This window comes from Rhipicephalus sanguineus, chromosome 9, assembly GCF_013339695.2.
Source record: "Rhipicephalus sanguineus isolate Rsan-2018 chromosome 9, BIME_Rsan_1.4, whole genome shotgun sequence".
Lineage (NCBI taxonomy): Eukaryota > Metazoa > Arthropoda > Arachnida > Ixodida > Ixodidae > Rhipicephalus > Rhipicephalus sanguineus.
This window is the reverse complement of record NC_051184.2, coordinates 119,737,780-119,762,870: the sequence shown is the minus strand read 5'-3', so window position 1 is coordinate 119,762,870 and position 25,091 is coordinate 119,737,780. Positions and strand designations below refer to the sequence as shown.

Genomic DNA, 25,091 nt, shown 5'->3' with positions numbered 1-25,091 from the left:
ACTTTCTTTGAAAATGATTTTCATTTCATCGATTGTTCTTGTGCTGTGAAAGCCATGCACGTGAAATCTGAACTTTAAAATGGCGGCAACCTGTGGAAATGTTAGCAGTTAATTCATGTGTGAAGAAATGTTTTCCACCACTGCACCATGCCGGTGATTAAAAGGGGCACCACAGAGCAATCATAGATGCGCCAAGAATGATCAAGTGAAGCTCCAAAGTTTTATTTTGGCTTATTTTGCAATCTGACATCGGTTACTAGAAAAGAGAACAAAGGTCAAACTTCCAATTAACTTTAACTTCAGAACCCAGCACTGGTATGCCGATGTGACCTTATGGACTGTCGGTGCAAATGCATGGTTGCCGAGCAACCGTGCGGTCACTCACTAGCTGTGTTGTGCTCACTGCTTTGAATCCATTTGTGGTGCAATGCAAAAGCTCTTGTGTGCTGTTTTAGGTTCACTGTAAACCTTTTATTACTGTGCCCAGCTATGCTTGTCTGGGCACCAATGTACAGTCCTGCCCATGCTCGAGATAAATAATGAAAGTGATCATACATTTTGTGTCATTCAGCGCTGAGAAGTTGGTTATCAAAAAATTTTGTGATGGGTTTTGCTTTCATATGACAGAGAGCATTAGAAAGCCTGTATAGACTTGATTTTGTGCATCTCACTTCGTGACGTGATGGTCTCGTGTGAAAGAGCCTGCTCATTTTGAATTTTAAGGAATTCAAAAGCTTGTTACAAACTCTGGTTACGACGTACCTTCAAAGGACAGTAATAGCGAGAAGTAGGCCATATTGAATGTGTAACAGTATTCATGATAAGCAACAGTATTAAGAGCATAGTTTTAGTTGTTGTCCAGCTTACCAGGTTTAAAAAATAGTAGAATGTTTCAGCTCCCTGTCACTTATAAACAACGTGCAAACTTGAAGCCTGCTAACATGTTACTTGGACAAAAATTTAACTTTGAAAAAAAAAGTCACATTTTCACCTCAAGGGCAAAGCAATGAATGCAATAGCAAGAAATTGGAATTTCACAGGAAGAATGGCAAGCAGCTAGAAACTTGCTGCGCGCTGCTCAAGCACAAAGGACACAGGAAAAGAAAACACACAATGCGAGTGCAAACTAACAACTGTCACAGCACGACACTTGCAGCGCACTGCTCAAACACAAAGGACGCACGAAAAGAATACACAGGTATACATAGGACGAGCGCGAACTGTCACAGTTGTTACTTCAGCTAGCCCCTACTTTGGCTCTTTTAGCTAGCAGCTAGATCACTCCTTTCGCAAACGCGGCCGCTGCAGCGAGCAAAGTGACCTTCGTGTGGTCTATAGCTTCAACGCAATCTTTGCAGTGAAAGCACAAGACGTACAAAGCTCCCCCTCAAGAGATAATCGCGTGAGCACGGTCGACCACGCCCTGTATGTCAAAGTACAAGTCGAAGGCGCACATCCCAACTCCGGCGAAACACTAGACAGTTTTAGAATTGGGGACCCAAGAAATTTGCGAGCCGCCAGGACACATGTGCAGAACACAAGCCACTCTCGGACTCTTGCGCTCGCATTCTTCCAAGACCCTGCAGCACCTTCCTTTAAGCGGCAAACAAAACCACAGAGTGCGCGACCTCAAGAGAAGAAAATAAAGACGGCGCTTCGCAGTGGCACGTGAAGCCACGGTTCGGGTTCCCTGCGGGCGTCGATTCTGGTCATTAAGATAAAACTTCATTTGGCTCTAGTTGATACATATTCCAGAGGCTAAAATTACAGCGCAAACGCACTTCTTTTTCCTTCTTACTTCTTCTTCACTTCTTTGTTCCTGCAGCCATCTGAATATGATTTCATGTCTTCGCGTATCTAATACACTATCATCCTTGGTACACGTTTTGGTTTAGAGCTATTGTTGTGTGCGCATGTGCGGTAAGTTTGCCGTGGGCTTATATATGCATAGGCGTGCGAAAGAATAAAGCATTTGTTAGTCAGAGCTTATGTCGTACGTTTCTTTTCTTCGTGGGTGTCTTGTGTGTTGGCGCTGTAATTTTAGCCTCGGGATTTTTGTCGCGGTGTAACATACATACTGTGATTCTGGTTCAGCCGTCTTCCCTCCTGTAGCATAAATCTACAAGAGCCAAAGTGTTCCCATTAGCTTGTGCCACCACGAGCCACGGGGCGCTCTTCTTTTTCCGTGGCCGACTGGCCACGAGTGGCGTGGCGCTACAACCCCAAAATGGAAAACTAGCGTGGGTCGCCAGCGATATGACGCAAACGCAGCGCAGGCAACGATGCAGCATGGCCCGCATCTCGCATAATTTTATTTTCGCCACGTGTGGTGTCCCGTGCATCTCACCCAATGTCGCGTGCGTTTGTATTCTGCCATTAGTATCTCGGGGAACGAATGAGGCATGGCGTAATTGTCTAAGGCAGCAAGCTGCGGAGCGAGGGGTCGCAGGTGCGAAGCCCCAGTCGAGCGTATCGGAATTTTTTCGTTTTGACTTATTTTTATTTCTGGATTTTATTTATATATACATACATATACATATCCGGGACATGACGGCGACGGCAAAAATTCGCCGAGAGTGTCCATATAATTGCTATCGCAATAATTCAAGGTCAATGAACTATAGCTGGTGACACAAGTTCCATCCATTACAATTGCACTGATAGCCAGGTTTATCTCTTGTAGCCACTGGTGATTGCCGGGCAAGTAGCTGGATGTTTGGGCTTAGCATGGTGAAAGAATTTGGAAATAGTTTATTTATTTGTGCAAAAAGAAAAAAAATTATAAGACAAGCATGAGCATTGCTCTTCGGTTCACTTCTGTAAAGCAGCTGTGAGTGCTCAGAAATTAAGATAAAATTGAATAAAGAGAGTCTGTGATGCAACACTACATGTAACATTTGTGATGTAAAAAGGGAAAAAAATATTTCGTTCGGATGCGTAGTAGGCTGTAAACACTTTGAAGTACTAGGCTGTCAACACTTTGAAGTACTAGGCTGAATATGAATGAAAAATTTTTGACACCGCATAACCTCCTGTTTGATACAATATCTGAGGAGGGTCGGATAATGTTTTTGAGAAGAGTCTATGACACCCATTAACTTGACACGCGGTGTTTGCCTCTGCTCTTAGTGAAGCTTTAATGCAGGGATGACTCCGGTTTCTCTATTCACATACTGTGTGCATGTAAAACACGAAGGTTGCTTTGAGACAGTGGCCACTGGCTCGAATGAAACACGCTGTATTTGATACTGTGGGATCTCGAGAGCTCTTGAACAAAGAACACAGTAGTGCAAAAGAGACGAAAGGGCGTTTATTGCACCTCCTCCACAGTAAGCCATTACAGAGAGGACGTGGCTTGATGATGTAACAGGCTGCGACATGGAGGAAGCCGAGCTCACCACATTAGGACATGAAGTCTTCTTTGGTCGTTTAAGGGTGAGGTCTTGCAGAGAGAGGTGCACGTGAGGGAATGGGAAGACATCCACAGAACGGACTGAGCATGCGATGTGACCCTGCACCACGTCGATCTCAAGCCCAAGAGGAGGGAAAGAGTTCCTTCTCACCCACTCGAGTAACCATACTGTCACACAGTGCCACTGCACGGGGAACAGGGTGGCGCTGGTCTTTTAACGCACAGTTAAACCTCAATATTATGGAATTCTCTATATAACAAAGGATATCACTTTTCGCCACTTCATGCCCATAGAACATGACGTATTTTGAAGCCCAGCATAAAGAAGCGCGTTATCTGTGATTTCAATATAACGAGATTTTAGTGCTGCCCCAGAGGAAGACCGAGGCGATAAAATGAAACTTCCACTGGGTCCGGTTGTCATGTGGTTGAGCGAACGCTTGTCCAATATTACCACAGTGTGCTGGACCTGCATTTCTTTCGGATTCACGCGTAACGTTCAGCCACTGTGAAGGTGACTTCTTTGCTGGTGCAGCAGCAGGCTGCTGTCGCTGGATCTGAGGTTATAGAAAGCTCATGGTTTTCACATTATCGAAATTAATTTTCAGTAATACTGCCATATTATTGAAACATTCTTCCAGCACTTTCCATTCTAAAAAAGCAGCTTTTGGCGGCTATACTTTGCTTAAAGGCTGAATTTTAATTTAATATGTTTCGATATAATGAAGTAAATTGCCGATTTTATCGACTTCATTAAATCGAGGTTTAACGGTAGTTGCCCTGACCAAAAGACACAAAGGACTAACAAACAGAACAAGACAACTACGTGGTGCTGGTATCTAGGTACCCCACCGGCACCATCTCCTACACCTCAGTGAAGTTAAAAGGATAAAAAAAGATAATAGAAGCACAAAGTTACAGAAATTCCTGACTGTTCGCCAAAAGAAAACAGGCACTACACAATTCGTTCTTCATAAAAATGAATCCCATTGTGTTCTAATGGAGTTAGAGAATTATTGCAGCAAGTTTGAGAAAATTTTATTCATTCGTTGTGACCAGAATTTGAAGAAAAAACTGAAATGTCTCACCAAGGCTCAGGCACAGATTTCAGTTGAAAAATTCAGAAATGAAACATTGACCATCATTTTGTCTTCTCTTAGTAGACTTATGATGGCAACATTAATGAACTGATACTTCTTGCAAGTTTATTTGTCAGTCTAAAGTGACTTATTGTTTCCCCTCAAAGGGGTGCTGACACAAACATTTTGGTCTGTTGTTTTTTTTTTGCTTCAATGTGTTGCTGTTGCTGGGGCCTCTTAGTCATAGCACGGCGCATTGCTTGCTACAGTGTCTGACGGATAATTGTTTCAAGTCAGTTTATTACCAACCAGTGTCAGTTTTGGTTTGGGGAGCTTTGAGAACGACAAGGCACCGTGGGTAACAAGCGCCCCCTTGAGTGTGCAGCGCAGTAAACAAGCTCTACTACGTGAGCACACAAAACTGTGGCGCACTTCGGCACTGCCTGCGCCATCTGCTCATGTTCTTTCGCCTGCCACACATGCAACACAATGTCATCGTCATTGTCGTTATCATCGTCGCCTGGAGGCGCGATTTGCTTGAGGCTTCCACACTTTCTACACGTTTGCTGCAGGCACGGTCTCACGAGCAGCCGCCAAATAGCAGTCTGCTGGTGCAAGTGCGACAAAAGGGCAGTGCCGACTACACTGAAACCTCGATATAACGAACACAGATATAACGAAGTCTCGGTTATAACGAAGTAAGTGAAGAATACTCTTGCTATACATACAGTGTTAGGAATATACGTTTATAACGAATTTTCGGGTATAACAAAGTTATTTTCGTGCAAGATGTAACTTCGTTATAATGAGGTTTGAGTGTATGACAGTCATCATAGCTAGCTGCGCCAGCTCGGAGCTTGGCTGTAGTGGTGACGTCAGGGAAGTTGGGGGGTCCCCTTCCGGTCCCCAAGGTGATGCAATGTTGCGAGGTGCGGTGCATAGCACTCGGCTGTGCATGCGAACTTCAATATTCATGTAAATTACCTTTCAAGCTAGTATATTCACTGTTGAGATTTGCGAGAGTTGGTGGATGATATGTGCGCATTCACGCGAATCGATCCCGCAGCAGTGAAATTTTGTGTCAGTGCCCCTTTAAAGCAAAAGTGAAGTGTACTATAATCCCTTCACCGCAAGCACATAGCGAGCATTGGGCACAGGAATATTATAGAAAACATGGCTCTATGAAAGCAGCACCTAGCCATACTTGTTGAAACGAAGCTTCTCTTGGTAAATTCAGAGAAAGTCTGACTTTTATTTCAGTACGCATTGCGTAGGGGATTGTGATAACTTACTCTTCTCTATCGGCGCTACTCACTTTGTCAGTGGTCCAAGTGGCTTTCCTGCCATTTTATCATCGTGATTGCCTGGTTATGAGTAGAGGATGGCAACAAAAGAGCCAAACAGAAGGGACCCTTGCATTGTGCCAGTTTAGAATGGGACTGGATTTCTTTGTAGCTTATACATTTTAGAAAGTTTTCACAAATGAGGTGGCTTCATTTCAGGAGCCGTCGGTTTCCTTGCCGAGGATCGGAGGATCAACGTGGCGGTGACGAGGGCCCGGCGCCACCTGGCCGTCGTGTGCGACAGCACCACCATGTCGAGGCACGACTTTCTGAAGTCGCTCGTCGACTACATTGGCAACGAAGGGGAAGTGCGAAGTGCGCGGGAGTACACGTCTGGTGAGTGCATGCCTGAGTGTCCCAGGTGCTAGCTTTCAGGTTCTGGCACTGTGACAGTGAGTTCCTATGGTTGAACGAGAATGTCACCAGTTCATTCATTTTCATTCATTAATTGATTGATACTGTTAGCCCTGAAGAGGGCCGTTACAGGGTGGAAGGTACACATAGTTTACAGGCAAAATTTGCTACAAAATTCTAGTGATATTTTGCAGGGTTGTTACGAGCAACAGCGAAAATATACAAAAAGAAATGACAAAAGCATACTAAAGTTCAATCATTTGCAATCATTTGAACTTGTTGAATCCAAATCTTGTTGCGTATAGCTAGAGTTTTCAATGCCAGATCATTGCAGAATCTGCCGCATGACCTTAATCTCGATAACAGTAAATGACTGAATGTGTATTTTGTACTTACAATATTAATAATCATGGTTTTGGTGGTTAGGCCTTCAAGGCATGAAAGCCATGTCAGTGTTGCATTCGTCATCAGCCTATTCTGTGTTTACCCTATCTAACATGATATAATTCCATCTTATGCCTTTAAACTTCCTAATTTCATCACCCCACCTATCTCTCTGTCTGCCATCCTCGACTTCTCTTCCCATTTCTTGGTAACCATTTCTTTACTCTAACTAACCAATGGTTGTCTGTCCTACCCATTGCATGACCTTCCCAGATCCATTCCTTTCTCTACTGTCAACTAAAATATTGGCTACCCCTGGTTGTTCTCCGATCAGTTCTCCCATCTTCTTATCTCATAATGTTATGCCTATCATTTTCCGTTCCACTGCTCATTGCGTAGCCCTTAACTTCTCAAGTTTCTTTATTAGCCTCGAAGTTTCTTGTATTAGCAAAATAGGAATGAAGATTAATGGAGAATATCACAGCAACAATGGCGACACACTGATACGTATGATAGAACTCAGCTGGCATTATGGCTGATGATAAATATGCACTAGACGGATATTATGTTCAGTGTAGCCGGACCAAGGAACAGGAGTTCACGATTGGCAACCATCCCCTAGAATCTGGGCCAGTATATTACTGCCTAGGTCAATTATCATCAGGAGAGCCTACTCATTGTGGGAGACAGCCGTGTCTCTGTTGTCCCGGCCCGCAGTTTCGGTCTTCAGTTCTGCCAAGCCAGCCACGCCTGCCACACCCAGGACCACCTGGCAGTAACGCACCAGCCATCAACACAAGCACCTTGCACAGCACACGCACTTCAGTGTCTTCTATCTCTCCACGGGATTCCTCTTGCGGCCATCCCCGTGTCTTGTAAAGATCGAAGACAAGTTCACTTCAATGCGTTGGCTCCAGTGACATTCCCTGTAAAAGATTTTTTTGTTACTCGTGTAAAAGAAATTCACCGAATAAGGATGGACCGGAGTGCATACTGCAAGCATTCCCAAATCATGGCTGGCAGTTGAGTGCTGTTTCTGAAATGAAAAGTGTACGATCATTTTGTCAATGCTGTCATTATTTCTGCATTAATCAAATGTGTAAGTCAGCTAGACTGAGAGAGAAAGTTTTACATAAGAAAAAATGGTGTTCACATGAATACCGATAAACTTTTAAGGAGGCTAGTTTCAATGTCTGCTCCTAAGTAAAATTTTTACGCTTATATTAAAGAAAGTCAGTAAATTCTTACACAACAATGTCTTTTCAGAACTTGATAACTGATCGTGGGTTCAACTGTTGTGGTCATGGAGGTGGTATTCTCGTGTACTGATCTCAGAATGCATACTTCAAATGTTCATGTGGTTGAAATTGCCTCAGAGCTTTACTTTACAATATCCAACCAGTTTTTGTGTTGCCTCGACATATTAAATTCAATAAATCAATCCATCAATCAACTTTTTGGTGCAGACCTCGAACTGTGTTCATCCTCACTAAGGCCAACCAGCTTACGGGAGAGAGAGGTGAACAAGCCGGCCAACAAGCCCAAGTCAAAGTCGCGGCAGCAGCCATCGCAGAGCAGCCAGAATGTTCATGGCGTAATGCCGAGGCAAGCCTCCAAGCCAAATGGTACTCAACGTTCTCAAAGGACTGTGGAGTGAGTTTTACTTCAACTGTGCCAGTATTACGCAGAGAGATACGCTGAAGACTATTTCTAAAGCTTTCTGTGCACGTTTCCTTCTTGCTTTTGAAGAGGCCCTGCCACACTTTTTCAGCATGGTCAGAAAACGCCGTCGATCAGTAGTCGAGGCTCCCAAGAACACGCGAGCCAAACATTATAGTGCAGCATGCGGCCTGTAATTTGCAGTTAATTCTCAGTCAGCTAGAAATCGTTCCCTCATCTTTCTACAAACGATTCCATATACTCAAATGACCGTGCCATATCCCCAAATTCATGGCCATTGGCTGATTTGAGCATCATGGGCTGCATAGTTACCGTGGCAGGCATGTGGCGGCCGTGGAATCACGTAAAAATGAATTGTACTTTTCAGTCGTCTGCCTTGAATGATATTTGTCAAATTGTTTGTGCTGCCTTTGTGTGCAGCGTCCTTTATTGTCTGTTTTGTTTTTTGCAGCCTGCTATTGTTTTCTTCTTTAGTGCAGGCTGCCATCATTTAATATATATTTTTTTTAGAGCTGTGCGAATAGCAAAATTTTGGGTGCGAAGCAAATTCGAATAATAAAGGTTGAGTGCGAATCGAATCGAATAATTTCGAATAATTTTCGAATATTTCTCAAACATTTTTCGAATAATTCGAAGTGAAATTACAGAAAAAGTTGCAGAGAATCCCTAAGTATGTTCTTGTGAGATAGCAACATGAAAGTGTTTCTTTTCGCTAGGTTGATGAAGCACTGGCGTTGTGGTGTTTTATAGTTGTCCTATCAAGAATGAGGCAATGTAGAGGCCGAATTGTATTTATGTACATGATTTGGTGCAACCAAAGTGTTGCCGACAACACTTTACACGTGATAGGTGAGATGCCATTTCCTCAGCCTCTCCTCCTCTTTCAACTTCTGTGGAAGCCCAACTGATGTGGCGGACAAGGGTGTGCTCCCTTCAAGTCAGGAGTTCCAAATCTGCCTCGTAGACGTCGATATATAAGAACATCTGAAATTTCCGATGCTAAAAAGCTTCGGCGTCCAATTTTTCGGACTTCCTGCCCAAATTTCAGGTCCAAAACAGCATTAATTGAGCCCCCAACTCTGCCACATCTCCATATTGGAACCTGCGTTTTCTTGAGTTAATACATTTGCGACCGTAGCGGTGTTTGAAAGGCAGCTTTGCCGCAACACGGGGGTGTGATGAGGTGAAGCATATTGAAGATATAGGGACCACTTCCAAACGGACGTCGACTGTCTCTTGGCTAAGGTCGACCGTAACGGAGCTTGAAAAGCAGCTTTGCCGCAATAAGAGGGTGTGATGAAGTGAAACATATTGAAAATCTAGGGACCACTTCCAATCGGACGTTGACTGTCTCTTGCCTAAGTTCGACCGTAACGGAGCTTGAAAGGCAGTTTTGCCGCAATACGAGAGTGTCATGAGGTGAAGCATATTAAAAATCTGAAGGGGTCACTTTCAATCGGACGTTGACTGCATTTGTCTTTGGGAAGTTTGAATAGTTCGAATAGTAAAATTTCAGTGCGAATAGAATCGAATAGCAAACACTATTCGAAAAATATTCGAAATTTCGAATATTCGCACACCCCTAATTTTTTTACATTTTTATTATTCACGTTATGTGTGCACAGAAGTCATTTGATAACGTTTGAGCCCTGAACGATCATGCTAGTCTTTTGCTCATGCGATTCATTTGTAAAAGAATAAGTACATAATAATAAAGATATGCAGTATCAGTGAAAAAACATCAACAAAGAAGGAATACAAAGAACAGCAATCTCAATGCTAAAAATTAGAAGTAAGACTCGCAAAACAAATTTAATAAAAATTTTGATTTTCACATAGACAAACATCTGCCCAGGTCAAATACCGCAGAAAAAATAAGATAGCAAGAATCTTTACGTCTTTCTGAAGAGAAAAATCACAGCAAGTTGGGCACATGTTTACTTACAGCATGAAAGAATCAAGAGAAAAAAAACGAATAAGGATGAGACAGCACTCACACTTGCTTATGACTGGAAGTTTATTCTTATAAACCGTATGTAAATGGAAAATACGAGCGTGCACAAATCAACATAACGAGGCACAGACAGCCTCAGAGCACTAACCAAGATAAAAATCCATCCAACTGTGCGACTTCAGGTCGATGCATCCGAGAAATTTATATTGCTGTGCAGTTATGATGAAACCTCACTTCTGAAGTCCCTTTCTTCTTTTTGATCAGTTCAGGTGGTGATGTGTTGAATTGCAACAGTGAGCTTCCAGTCTATTCTCATGTCATATAGTTGTAATCATTTGTTCCTTTTGTGTAATTAGTGAATACGTGCAGAGAAGAGAACAGTCATTGTACACATCACTGAAAGTTGTTATCTTTGAAGTTAAAAATGCACATTGAAAATTTTAGCTTTCTCTTGACGCCTGAGGGACGGAATCCGGCAGATTTGTTTGGAAAGGAATTCAGTAGAGCAATGAAATTCCGTAGATCATGTTATAGAATGGAATTTCATGGATCATTATAAAGGTTCTGATGTGTCGTATCGTGCGTTTTCCATGCATATGATGTACAGGTGGGCAAGTATAAAAAATCTTTTTGGCTTTGCAGCACACATTTTAACGGTGGAGCTCTTTAAACTCGAGGTTTGGCTTCATGCTGTGTGCAAGAAACTGTGCCGAGTAGTGACATCACTGCGCGTTGCCTAGCAACCACCTGACACATTTGCACGTAGCACGTGCAACACAATAATTCGGCCAGCGTGCATTGTCCTTTTCTTCATCTTCTTTGCTCCCTGAATATGTGCACCCGGCATGCACTCTCCAGCTGTGCTGATTTGTCTGGCATGGAATGCAATTACTTAAGTGGGCAAGAGAACAGAGAGAGAGAGAAATAGAGAAAAAGAAAGGGAAGAAAGAGAAAGAATTAGACAGCGAAAGAGACAGAAAGAAACAGAGCAAGACAGAAAGGGAAAGAGAGAGAGATAATCAAAGAAAGACATAGAAAAAAAAGGAAGCAAGAAGTGGAGAGCAAGAGAGGAAGAAAGGGAAGACAGCCAAAGAAATGATGGAAAGAGCGAGAAAAAGAAGTAGAAAGAAACAGAGACAAAAAAGAGAAGAAACAGAGACAAAAAGAAAAGGAAAGAGAAGAATACCTAAAGAGTAAAATGACGAGAAACAAGGATGGATGGATGGATACAACTTTATTTGAAATAAACAAAGTGAGTGTGGTTGGGCTCCTAGACGTCCGGGAGCCCCCTGGCCGACATCTCTAGGCAGGCCCGGTTCACCAGCCTCACCTGGTCGTCCGAGCCAGTGGCCCGAAGAGCAGCCTCCCACGAGGAAAGGGAAGGATTGGGAATAGGGTCTACCACCAGGGGCTGTGCGCAGCTCCACAAACAGTGGAAAAGATCAGCCCGGGGAGCTCCACAGGTGGTGCAATGCGGGTGATGGAGAGCTGGGTAAAATAGATGTGCCAAATAGGGGGAAATTAATGTTTTCGTCTGGAGCTGGCGCCAGACCGAGCTCTGATTAGGCGTAAGGGAGTAGTGAGGGGCAGCTAAATCTCGTCTGCCGTTCCTGTGATAGGACGGCTGCCTAGCTCCACTGTTCCTTCAGGCTTGGCACCACTTGTGCAAAGATGCCTCAAGTTTTTTTCTTTCTGGATGATTGTGCTGGAGAGAAAGGGTTCGTTATAGGAATATACTATGCATCTGCCAAACTGTTTTGTATTACCTTGAAGAGCAGTGAGGCATTATTGCTGATGACTGAAATGGCGGCGCAAGTGCTCTGTCAGGCTTGAAAATGAAATCGTATGAAGCACTTGATCTCATGGCATTACAAGCATAGGTCAGCAAAAAAAAAGTAGAGCTCACTCAGACTCACCCAAGAAATATATTTTGCACTTAGAGCTCACTAGACTCGATCTCACTGAAATTTTCTCAGCCGGACTCGCTCGGACTCAGACTCATTAAAATTTTTCTCAACAAGACTTGCAAAGACTCAGTCTCACTAAACTTTTCTTAACCAGACTCACTCAAACTCAGTCTCGCCAAAATGTTTTTCAACCGAACTCATTTTGACTCAGATTCGCTGAAATTTTCCTGAAGCATATGCTTATTTGGATTCAAAATATTACTCACCCGGACTGACTGAGGCTCACGGTTGGATTTGAGTCTGAGTGAGTCAACTCACTAGTGAGTTGGCCAACCTATGATTACAAGTAGCTCATTTTAAGAAGGGTGTGCATAGCTCCATGCGTCAATGCTATATGTTATGTGACTATGGAATTTACTCAAGTACAGGGTCATTAAGGGTAAATAACAGCTTGCCTGCTATGGGACAAAGCAACTCCAACATACGGTGGTGCACGTTAAAGGACTGGGCGTGCAAACATGGACACAAGAGAGAAGTCGAGAAAAAGCAGACTGACGACTAACAACTGATAAGGTGCATTGCGCAAAAACTTATCTGTGCATGCCCAAGCAAGAAGCTATACCTATCACTCCAGCACACGTGGGGATCTACGTAGGAGGTAACTGTTCGGGCATTTGATTTTTTCTTTATGCAAGTCAATTGAGGGCTGGTGCATGCATGCGCTACCACTATTATCGATATGCCATGCCTCAGACGCATTTCTTCAATCCTGTGCCTGTACAAAACTGAGCATCCATCGAATTTCGATATCAACTTACACTCTCCACAATGTAAAGATAGATAAGATGGTGAGGCTCCAGTTAGCGATCTCTTATGTTCCATTAATCTCTGGTCAACGCAGCAGCTTGTCCGTCCTCCGTTGAAGCGGCCACGGCTAAAAGGAACCTTATACGCCACACCTGTACGGCAGTCAGTCAACTTTTTGGCTTGCTTTAAAAACAAATGTCAGTCCGCTTCTTTTCTATGCAAGAACACCTCAAAAACATTTGCACTTTGGTGCAGATGTTTTTGTAGTGTTCTTTGTAACGTAGCGATGTGTCCAGTATAATCCTGAAATACAGTAAAAGCTCGTTAATTCAAAGTTACTGGAACTGTGAAAAATCTTCGAATTAAGTGGGTTTTTGAATTAATGAAGACATACAAAAAGCAGGATGCAAGGAACCTTGGAATTACTGAAAGTAATCATAGGCGGTCGTATGCTGTGCCTGCTAGTTTGCGGCTCCAAGGGTTATGTTTTCCAGCTATACCCAGCCCCAATTTTGCCGGAAACCCGGGGAAACGGCGGGCCTCGCTGCTGCCAGCGAAAAAAAAAAAAAGCCTCATGGTTAACTAAAATGCGCGCCTGCGGATAAGAACACATACTTCACTGCAACACAGTGGTGACACGCGGGCAGCATGCCACCTGCTACTCGCAGCGTTAGCGCGTCATGATGCCACCGTTCGCCCATTCTTTCTGCTAAAATAAAGAATTTAATAATGGCCAGTGTGGCGGAATTCGCGATTTATTCTGGCTGGAACACATGATCACTGAAGTTTTCGAACTGAGTTTTGTTTTCGAAGTAGCCGTTGCAGGCAACAACTCCGCCAGCAGTGTAAGTGCGCAATTGCCGGAGAAACCGCCAATCAGAGGTTCGCATACATCGTGAATTCCGTCAGGCTGCCCTTTATATTTTTTTCATTTCCCAGAAAGAATGGGTAAATCATTCTGATGTTGCAACAAGCGTGCGACATGCTGCCCGCGTGTCACCACTGTGTTGCAGTGAAGCATGTCGTCATTTCCGCAGGCACACATTTCAGCTGACCAGGATGCCGCTTTTTATTGTTTTTTTTTTCTTTTTGCACTGGCAGCAGCGAGGCTGGGGTGGATTACCTGTCATTCATTAGTGTCGCTACACTGAATTGCCTTGTGGCTCCTAAGGGCCGTCGTTTCCGCGGATTTGTGGCAAAATCAGGATCGGGAATTGGCTCATGGTACCCAAAGTTTTCGAATGAACCGGGCTGGTGCTCTATTATCTATTCAAATTTACATTGCAAAATACGGGACCGCAGAAATTCTTTGAATTAAGCGGGGTTTCGAAATAACCGAGTTCGAATTAATGAGGTTTTACTGTGTATGTAATTTACCCTTAGATATTTCTTTGTCGTACATTTTCAGGGAGTTGGGATCATGAGCGTGATGTCCACAAGTCGAAAAATTTATGCAATTTAGTCTTCACAGCGTTATGTGTTTAGCTTATTGCCTGAGATCCACATTTCAATACATGCTAGTGCATCGTTAAACTTAATTTCCAACTTTGTTTGCCAGAAAAAATGTTGTGGCTATGTGATGGTAAGATGCGTGCTTATCTGGTCACCTACGTCTGGCCGCTCTCATGGTCGTCTCCTTAACTTGACACATACCAAAATTTGAATGGAAGGCCATTAGTGTAGGACAAACACGATGAATAGGTCATTACATGAATAGCATGGGATATTTGTTGCATACGTCATGAAACCCTTTCCTTCAGTCACGTGTGGCACACACCCGTATGCCACGGCCCATAGAATGTGGGTCTGAGCCACAGGTAATTCATATTTTGAATCGACTGAGGAACAGTGATAAAAATTTTTTTTTAATCTTTACGCGATCGTTTTATGGAGTTGTGTCGCAGAATATGCGGGGCAGGCGTCAGCAGCGTTGTTGGTGAGGGAAATATCAGAGGGACTGAAAGATTCGAAATCACGGCTAAAGCCGCAGTCCAACTCAGGCATTCTGCATGGCAGTCAAGTATTCATCCTCGGAGCTACACCAGTACTTGAAACTGCTTATGAAAAAGACCTTATAATGGCGTCGTATCACGGCAACGTCAACTGTGGTTGCAGCGTTTGCTATTGGCGTTTCTAACAATGTAATGGGGAATGTAACACATCACATATTAAAGGAGTACTGACACAAATTTAAAAAATTTTCTTAATGTTGCTCTAAATAAAAATACTGGCGTCAAGATACCTAAAACGAGTATTGTGGTGCCTGGGAATGCATCGAATGTATTTTTATTACCGCTGTATATTACCGCTATATTTTTATTACCGCTATATATTTTTACTACCCCCCCCCCTCAAAATTGCAGCTTCGTAAAATACGTATTTTCCTCAAAGTAGTTGCTTTCCTCAAATATTCGAGGCCTTTGGCAAGTGCTCCCTGCCTCCCCCCTCCCCCACCGCCTGGAAAAAGTTCGTCGCTAGGGCCTGCCCACGATATTCCCTTAACTACTCAAAATACACAAAGAGGTCGGTCCAGCTCATAACGCTTAATTCATAGCAATAACAAAATTCGGTATAGGCCACAAATCACCTACTGCTTCGCATGACGTCGACTCCCAGAATGAGTCGGATCTGCCGATTTTTTAAAATTCCGTGTTGTTGTGTTCATCATTTTACGTTGCTTGTTTTCCTTCAACGTGGATGAGCGGGTAGCTCAAAACTAAACTGCCGTGTGTTGCTGTGTCAAGAGCATTGTAGCAATTGTTAGTGTGGCATTTTGCAGGAAGACGACAGAACCATCTCCGTGGGAAGCCGTGGTCAGGGGCTTTGCCAACTCTGCAGAAAAGCAGCAGTCACTTCCGAGTTCGCTGACTGCCTACGAGAGGCGCACTGTCCATGAGGTGGGCTTACTTCTGCATCACTGATGCTGTAACGAGCGAGGGAATAAGTGCAAGTGATGCGCTCAGTATGTTGTTCGCAACAAATGCGTGAAACCAGAATAAGCATAGAGCAAGCTAGTTCCCTTTGAAGTTAAAATGTATACATAATAAATCAAATAATAATAACATCCGGGGTTTAATGTCCCAAAATCACGATATGATTATGAGAGACGCCGTAGTGGAGGGCTCCTGACCTGGGGTTATTTAACGTGCACCTAAATCTAAATCTAAGTACACGGGCCTCAAACATTTTCGCCTCCATCGAAAATGCAGCCGCCGCGGCCGTGATTCGATCCCGCGACCTTCGGGTCAGCAGTCGAGCGCCGTAACCACTAGACCACCGTGCGGAGCATAATAGATCAAAACTTCATTAAAGTGGATGCCATGGGTGCAGCCAGACCAACATTTGGTATCGCATCGTTAAGCTTTCCTGTTATTGTAGTAGAACTTGTATTGACACTTTATTTTCACCACAGCCATTTCCGCTGACGTCACTTCGACGTTTTGTGTGAAGTGTGAGTGCTGTAAGATCCTCCTTGTGCAAAGGAAAACCTCCGATGGTGAGCTGTGAAAGATGGTGGCCTGACACGTGCTGTGTACACGTGTACTCACCGTTAAAGTTAGTGTGATCAAGGGAATACTAGGGGGATTGCTGGTGAGGCCTTCTCTGGTGCCTGCAAATGGCTGTCAGTGCAGCTGAGCTCATACAAGGCTTAGAGGTAATGTATGACGAGTGCATAGGTTAGCGAAAAAGAGGTGGTAGTGACTTTTTGTGTATGTCTTTCTGCTTGCCTAATGCCGGTTTTACTGTCCCAACTGACACAAGCGGAAGCACAAAGCATGTGCTTCCCTTTGCCTGATGTTTATCACACTGGCACTGTGATGTCGAGTGTTTGTGGTCGTCAAGTGAGATCTGTTTGTGTTTGCCCATGCACACACAGACACTATGCTTGTCAATTTAATTAGTAAATGAAGGCTTACTGCACTTTACATGCAAGTAGAACTGCGTATAAACAGCATAGTTATCTCATTCCTTGCTCACTGTCAGAGGAAGGAACCTCTCGGGCAGTACTGCAAGTTCTTACTTTTTTTTTTTTTGCACTGCCCCCTTTTTACTTGAGTGACTGCACTTGTAATTTTCCTTTGGTGTTTGTCATCTCTTTTCCTTTTTCATGTGCGATTGAATGTGATGCACCTAAGCATCATTTGCATATTTATGCGCATTAATATTTGTGTGAATTGTCTACAGGAGCTAATGTTTTTACGGCAAGTTACTATGTTCTATACGCATAACTCCTTGAAACTGTGCATTACACTTTAATCTCATTATAACAAAGTCAGGGGTGACACGAAAATAACTTCGTTATATCCGAAAATTCGTTATAAATGTGCATTCATAACACTGTAGCTAAGACGAGACTACTTTTATTTACTTCGCCCCGCCAAGGTGGTCTAGTGGTTATGGCGCTCGACTGCTGACCCAAGGTCACAGGACCAAATCCCGGGCCGCCACGGCTGCATTTTCGATGGAGGCGAAAATGTTTGAGGCCCGTGTACTTAGGTTTAGGTGGACGTTAAAGAACCCCAGGTGGTCGAAATTTCCGGAGCCCTCTACTACAGCGTCTCTCATAATCATATCGCGGTTTTGGGACGTTAAACCCCAGATATTATTATGTTACTTTTATTTACTTCATTATTACCAATAATTCTTTATATCTGTGTTCATTATATCGAGGTTTGAGTATTTTCAGAGATGTACGAGGTCAGAAAATTCTTGAAAAACTAAGATGTAGTAACCACAGCCCTGTCATGCTCCAGCTGGCTCCTTGAGTCAGACACCTCGGCCAGTTTGAAAAATTTTTATTCCATGGGTCACTTTTACCACATCTGATCATTCCTTGTTCCCCGTGCCTCTATGCTTTGGAAACATCAGCATTTCATCGTGTTTTAATCCATTTCGTTTTTCAGCTGAAATTTCTTCTTGTGACCATATGAGTGGGGTAGATTGAGCTATACTAAAAAATTACACCATCTCCCGCTAAAGGGGACCATGAGGCGATGCGAAGCCAGAGCACTTGGACAGTCGCGTTCCGTTGGCGTTCTTTGGGCATGCTACCGACCTCGCGTCGTGGAACGTGAAGAGGAACGCTACGCGCGTCTTGTTTTCCCTCTAGCCTGGCCGTTAATTCTCACAGGGCGAGCGGGCAATGCAGTCGGCAGGCGTGCGAGAGGAGAGGGAGAGGGGGAGGGGACGCGCATGTGGTGATGCTCATTGTGGCGTTGCGCAGGAGAGAATTTCGGCATGTCTAGCTTGCGTTTCAGAGGAAGAGTGGAAAGGGGGAAGGGGAAGTGGAGAGGAGTAGGGGATAGGGGAAGTGGAGAGGGTGAGTGGAGAGGGTATGCACATGCGCAGTAAGGGTGGTCCCGCCGCACACCACCACGACCACCGGATTGAACTCCGCCATAAGATACTTCGCATCTAAAAATCTCAGCCTGCTACGTCTAAGTATGCTGGGTTGGCTTTTGTGTATGGGGCACTGCCCGAAACTGAATGGCGAGATTCATGAAGAATTGGGCACAGTAATTTCAAGTTGGAATGTACCAAAATTAGAGTATCAAGCATATGTGTACAGCAAGTAGCTGAAGGCACAAAGGGCTCTGTAAATTGTTTTTCAATGATCATCAGGCTACTCGCGAAATAGATGCTTTGTAGTCGTATTGCGGGAAAGTGTGGTTACCATGTACGAGTTATCAAGATGCAAGAAACGAGGAGCCTTGCATCAGATTAAGTTGAGGTCTGTTTGAGATATGTCCACAAGTGCATATAGCATATGCACTTGTTTACTTCAAAATAGACAGAAAGACCGATTTAGAACTCTTTTTTATTTTGCTTTTTTAGTTCCCCAATGATTCAATCTATTTATCGTTTCCCTGAAATCAAAGAAGAGCTGCGATTTGGCATTTCTGCTTGTCTGTTCCATTTGCCTATGCTCTTGTCGCTTGTATTTGCTTAATTCTACGAGAAAATGGGTCTATAACAGCTAGTTGATCATTCCGGTTTAGTGCGTGCTGCAACTTTCAAAACTCTGATCATTCCACTAATTAGGAGGCACTAGTCTCCTCAAGAAACGGTTCTCGATGTGCCCCTGTAGCTTGCCTTGTAAAAGTGTCAAGTCTCTGGAAACCCAACGATTTCCACTTCTATTTCAGCTTGCTGAAAAGCTTGGCCTGATTCATGTCAGCGAGGGCGATGGCGACAAACGACACGTTGTGCTCAAGAAACGCACCAAGCAGAGAATGCCGTCTGCAGCACCTTGCCCCATGGTTGAGAACTCCAGCACTGCTGCAGTCTTGGAAGACGACACGGATGCTTCAAAACCCGCTGCCACGACTGCAGAAGGGTCGCAGGGCGCATCCGACGAACCGACCGTGTCGCCAGGCCCGAGAGCGCAGGAGATCAAAACGCAGCAGCAGAAAAAGAAAAAACCGGCAAAGCCACCGGCGGGTGACACGAAGCACAAAGAAGAAGCAGAAGAAAACTTTGACGAACTCATTGCAAACGTGATGAAGTCAGACAGGACGTGCTCTTTCGCAAAGTGTGGTGAAAAGTTACACACTGCACTTGCCGGCATAGGCGGACCGTGCCCTTTTTGCAGGCGTGGATTCTGTTTTAAGCACGCCTTGCCGGAAGTGCATGGCTGTGGTGAGGAAGCCTGCAAACAGGCTCGGATAGCCTGGCATCGCTCCAAGGGAGGGACTGTGGCACCGAGCTACGTCAAGCCAGAGAAGAGGGCGCAAGCACAGAAGGCGCTAGACAAACGGCTCGCCCAGATGGCCGAGTCTAGAAAGCGGCAGACAAAAAAGTGATGCTTCTACACAGTCTAATGTAATAAAGTGGTACCTAGATTTCTTATCGTATTACATGAGATCTCTTGCCAGGTGCTGTTGCGACTGTTGCACCCATAATGGCCAGCCACATCAGTATGCCTATTCTGCCTGTGACAAATTGCATAAGCCAGCGTGTCGGAACAAAACGAAAACCAAAAATGAAAAAAAAAAACTATATTTTTGACCGGAACGAAAACGTAACCGAAACTTTATCGATTATTTCGTTCCGGAGTGAAACCGAAATTTTTAAAATCATTTTTCGGTTCACGAGAAAACTTGGCAATCTGGAACTGAGGTCATGCAACGTGAGGAATTATGTATATCTCAGGGTACAGTATTAGCGCTTACCTCAGGCAGGAATTCCAAAGCAAAGATATCTTGAAATTGTGCGAAAAGCGAAAACAGCGGCAACCAGAGATGTTTATATTAAAGCAAGTGGAATTCGTGCGCCTGTCGCGCAGGCCAGCGTGGAGAGGGCATTGGCGGTGCTAAAGTTTGCTACAGCAAAAGCTGTTATGAGATCACGACATCCGATTTTGGTGCCATAGTTGTCCACCGCCGCGAGAATCCGTAACAGCTATCTCGTGAAATAAGGAAAAATGAAATGACAAACAAATTTCTAAAATCGGATGTGATTTTAACCCGCGTACTCTGTGTGGCAGTCGAGTATTACACCACAGTGCCACGCTGGTGCTTGTAACTCCTTCGCAAAAATACTCTAAAGGCATCATGTCGGGCAAGGAATCGTGTTAACATATGTAATATAGCGTGGCAGAAGAGTAAGATAACAACCTGGCGTCACACAATGCGAATTGTACAATGAGTCGGTCGTTGACTGCTACCAACCCGTTACAAAGGGCTCATCCATAATTCTTCATCGTCATCAGCCACGGCACAAAGTGCACATAATGCCTTACAGTAATAATTCCTTACAGATGTGTAGCGGGTACCACGGTTCTCCGAAGAATGACGAAAAATGGAATAGTGGGAACTTCACTACCTCAGAAAAATTGCGATGATTTATGGCATAGTGGGAACTTCACTACTTCAGAAAAATTGCGATGATTTATGGCGTAGTGGGTACCTTGCACGTGCACTTGTATTAGTTGCCCCAAGAGACTCTACAATGGGCTCTACAAAGTCTGCTCTTCCAGCTTTCACTGTGACTGTGCTGCGTGTTCCGCGCAGGCCTGACGATCTTTTTATCAGAACAGCGGTCTCGCACATCAGAGAGTACACTCATTGACGTGCTGCTTCTGAGATCGTGCTTACTCCCATGACACAAAGCATTGAGTCCACTAAAAAATTCGTATTTGTCTTTTGAGAAAATCAATACTATGACTTTGAAATTAATGCTGGTTTGTGCTAGTTGGTAGGAATTCGTGGTACACTTGCTTCTGTTCCTCTGAAGAACGTCTTTTATCCTTGTCCCACTTTCTTAAGAGGAGGGCAAGTAACTACATCACAAATCCAATGTTTTTTACGATTACCTTAACTTGAAATTTTTGCGCACAAAAAGAACGTTACGAACCGTTACGCGGAACACTTATTTTTTTTCGTTCCGGAACAGAAGCAGAACAGAACTTCTTGCGGTGGAACGAAACTAAGACCGAAACGAAAAACATTTCATTCTGACACTCTGGCATAAACAGGAGATGATGTTGCTAGTGATGTGGCCAAATGGCTTGGATGTTTAAAGGGGCACAATGAACTTTGTGCAACAATGTAAGCAAAGATTATCGCAGTGCATAAACCAAGGCATCGAACACTGGCATTGTGGTGTCAATCGAACTTATGGGGACAAGCTCAGTGCTGTTTATTTTGACTACCATTTTCTTCAAATGAACAGATAGTGCAGGCATGGATATGACAAATCATGGAATGTAATGAAATAGATCAACATTCTTGTCAGTATACACTTGTATAACTATTTGTCTTAAACATGACTTTTTTGTAACGAGGTTCAATTGCATAAGTTGAGCAGTTTTTCCTTGGTGTCATCTGATGTCTCAGTCATTGTGCCACAACGATTGAGACTTATTTATCTGTTTACTTCAAAGTGCCTTACAGGCCCCATGGTGAGCACTGAGTGAAGAGGGCATCATAGAGCAAATGGCAAAAAGACCCCTGAAGAATGACGGCCAAGAATGTTCACAACAATAACGTGCTGGTAAAACATGTTACAAATAATGAAAGTAGGAAAGGAATGCTAAGGATACTTAGAAAAATAATAAATAAATAAAGTTCATGGTAACAAAAAAAAAAAACGGTGCACTGCTTGCATGTAAAAAAAATTAACAGCAAGAAATGCACGTGACTTGAGCACATAAACGAGCAGTGCATAAGCTACAAGAATCTGCTTCCACAGCAGTGCTAAAAAAAAGAAGTACCAAGAACGCCCAGTGAAAGAGAGAGAGAGGCAAGTCATGGTAGTGTACAGAATGGCACATTTCTCGCATGAAGGGGGAAAAAACAAAAGCTTGCGTGACACGGTAGAGTGTAATATATGACATAAGATGAACTTCTCATGTAAACTGCAGAATCGGGAGTTGCGTACCTGTTCGCCCGCTCGCAGGTACGTGCGCTTGCTGCTCTTCCTCCTCACCACGCGAGGAGGAACACTGAGCCAAGAGGAGAGACGAGCCGACGAGAGAAGGAAAGAGCGACACGAGAGGGGGCGTCTTTCATATCAACAAACGCGTGTAACTCCGCTATTACGACACTGTACCAAAAAATTCTCGCGGCTACGTGTTCATTGTAGACTCATGCACAACTGCAACACCACAACTAAATTTCAACCTCTGGGTGGTTTAGGGGCCCTTTAAACCATTCTGTGCACGTTAAGGAACCTAAGGGCTCTAGTTTTTGCTTGCTTTATCTTTGTTCTTTCGTATTACATGCATTTTTTCACTCCAATGTTTTGTTTTAACCATGGGGGGAGGGGGGCATCGCCATTCGTGTTTATTACTTTATTTATTTATTTTATTTATCAAATACCCACAGCGCCTTCATACGCATTACAGTGGGGGGATACATAAAGTACATAATGCAAAAATACAGGTTACATGCATAGAAGGAGCAACATGATCATCACTATACTAGTACATCACAACATGGTTATACCTATACAATAACATCATGGAGCGCCTGGACAAACGCTGCATTTGGACTTATCCTCGCAATGTGTGATGGTAGCCGATTCCAGGCTGTAATTGTACTGGGGAAAAAGGACTTTTTATACATGGTACTTCTACAGAATATTTCTTTTATTTTTAAATCGTGGGCCAATCTCGTAGACACATAATCATTATTTTGATGTATTCAGGTTTCACCCACAAAAACTGTTAGCAACGCTCGGCGCAGACCTCACCACAATGTTTGGGAAACTTCGAGGTTGTTTGAAATCATTCTGTTAAGATTACCCGCAGGACACGAATACTAGTCAAGTTTGTTTGAGAGCTTACGCGAGCACCAGCGGTAATGCTAGACGGTTCGATGACTGATGTTTAAGACAATGCATTCCACTGACGATCAGATTTCTTGACAGCTGCTTACTGTGCTTGCCGCTATCAGTGTACAGTGTGTATTTCTTGTAAGGGTACTTGCTTGGGCCAGTTGGTATTTATTCATTGTTGCGTTACTGCGCACCACTTTGTTGTCGTCACTTTGCAGCTTAAGAAAGAAAAAGGTGACAGGAACAAGTGCTTGTACAACTAACGAGAGAAACTAGTTTGGAAATTGTGTCGAAAAAGTGGTGTACGAGATTCCGCTCACATGTGGAAATAAATACGTAGGCCAGACGGGAATGTGCCTTAATGAAAGACTGCAGGGGCACAACAACATTTTGCATAAATCGGTGCAAGGACACCTAGGCTTGCATTGTCGAGATTGCGGATGCCAGCCGAAGTTCCGTGAAACTAACGCTGTCGCTAGGCACAATAATCAGATGACGTGTGAAATCATTGAGGCGTCCGAGATTATTTGCCTGGGGATGACTCCATCAGTATGGCATCTTTGGGACTATGGCATCTTTGGGACGTATCTGAATTTGTAATGCAGGGATATGCGATAGGTGCGTGTTTCCTCGGCATGAGTGGTTATCAGTATTGTACTATTTATATTTTTTAAATCAATTTTTGTAAATGTTTTGGGTTTGTTTGTAACTATGATACGAGATTGTATAAAAGCATCGTGTGTCCGTCCAATAAAATCATTTGAAAGTTTGCACTTGTGTTCATGTGGTTCTGTCTTTGTCCTCAAAGTGGTGTGCAATAACGTAACAATGTATTTCTTGTACTTTAACTTATTTTCATTTCCTGGGCACAAGTCGGCACACAACACATCTGCCGATTTGTCCAGCATGTAATACAAAAACTATGATAGACGAGTCAGTTACGCGACTGAAAATCACGTAACATCACTTAACAACTATTTACGAGACTGAAATCGCATATCACGGAACAACTAGTCACGCGACTAAAAACTACATAACATCATGTAATAACTAGTCGTGTGACCAAAATCATGTAATAACTAGTCACATGACTAAAAATCCCGTAACATCATGTAACTAGACACGTGAATAAAATCATGTAACATGACGAAGTACTCGCACGACTAAACATCATGTAACACTGAGTTCCGTGACTAAAATCACGCAACATCGCGTTATAGCTAGTCACGTGACATGTTCCCACCAGAAACCACGTTGCAGCCAGTCACTTGACTAAAAGCACATCATGTAGCAGGTAATCACGTGACATGTGTAGCCAAGTCTAGTCTAGTTTAGCCATACTTAGTACTAGTAGCAAAAGCTTAGCACCTCAAGTAAAACCTTGGCATTACTAGCAAAACTTGGCTAGGTTGAACACTAGCTCCGCTGATGGTTTGAGCCTTGCGCTACTAGTGCAAGCTGCACATTTCTTGTTCAGCTCGCTTTTCATTTTGCTGTTCACGCATGCACAGATCATTCAATTTCGTAGGGATCGAGAAAAAAAAGGTTTACCTTGCACATAATTTATGTGCGGGCCAGCGCAGTGCACTTAAGGCAGTTAACTGGGTTAGTTGGAATACTGAGCTTTGACGCATTTCCAGTGCATGTCCACGTTTCTTTTTTCTTTTCTTTTTCACTTAAGCGTTGGAAACGTGCAGTGCACCTAGTGCAGGTAACCATGTATTTGATTTCCCTTACAAGTAATGGCTGCTGGTTCGCCCACCGACTGCAGTCATGTATGGTTAAAAATGCCCATTATCCTGCAACATTTCTTTTTCGTTCAATCTGTCAAGTGTACAGGGCCCACAGATGCCCACATGGTACCCCTGCCCAAAAGAGTAACTCGCAAGGATA

General features: G+C 43.6%; 1 protein-coding gene across 1 annotated transcript in view; it reads left to right on the top strand.

The window, feature by feature from the left end:
* The window catches only part of LOC119406075 (DNA-binding protein SMUBP-2), a 68,942-nt gene extending 49,176 nt beyond the window's left edge, over window positions 1-19,766 (top strand). The window contains exons 14-17 of the mRNA XM_037672934.2: window positions 5,994-6,170; window positions 8,039-8,225; window positions 15,700-15,817; window positions 19,067-19,766. Of these exons, the coding sequence (XP_037528862.1) occupies window positions 5,994-6,170; window positions 8,039-8,225; window positions 15,700-15,817; window positions 19,067-19,723 (1,139 nt within the window). The 3' untranslated portion in view covers window positions 19,724-19,766. The remainder of the gene's footprint in view (window positions 1-5,993; window positions 6,171-8,038; window positions 8,226-15,699; window positions 15,818-19,066) is intronic.
* The last annotated feature ends 5,325 nt before the right edge of the window (window positions 19,767-25,091 follow it).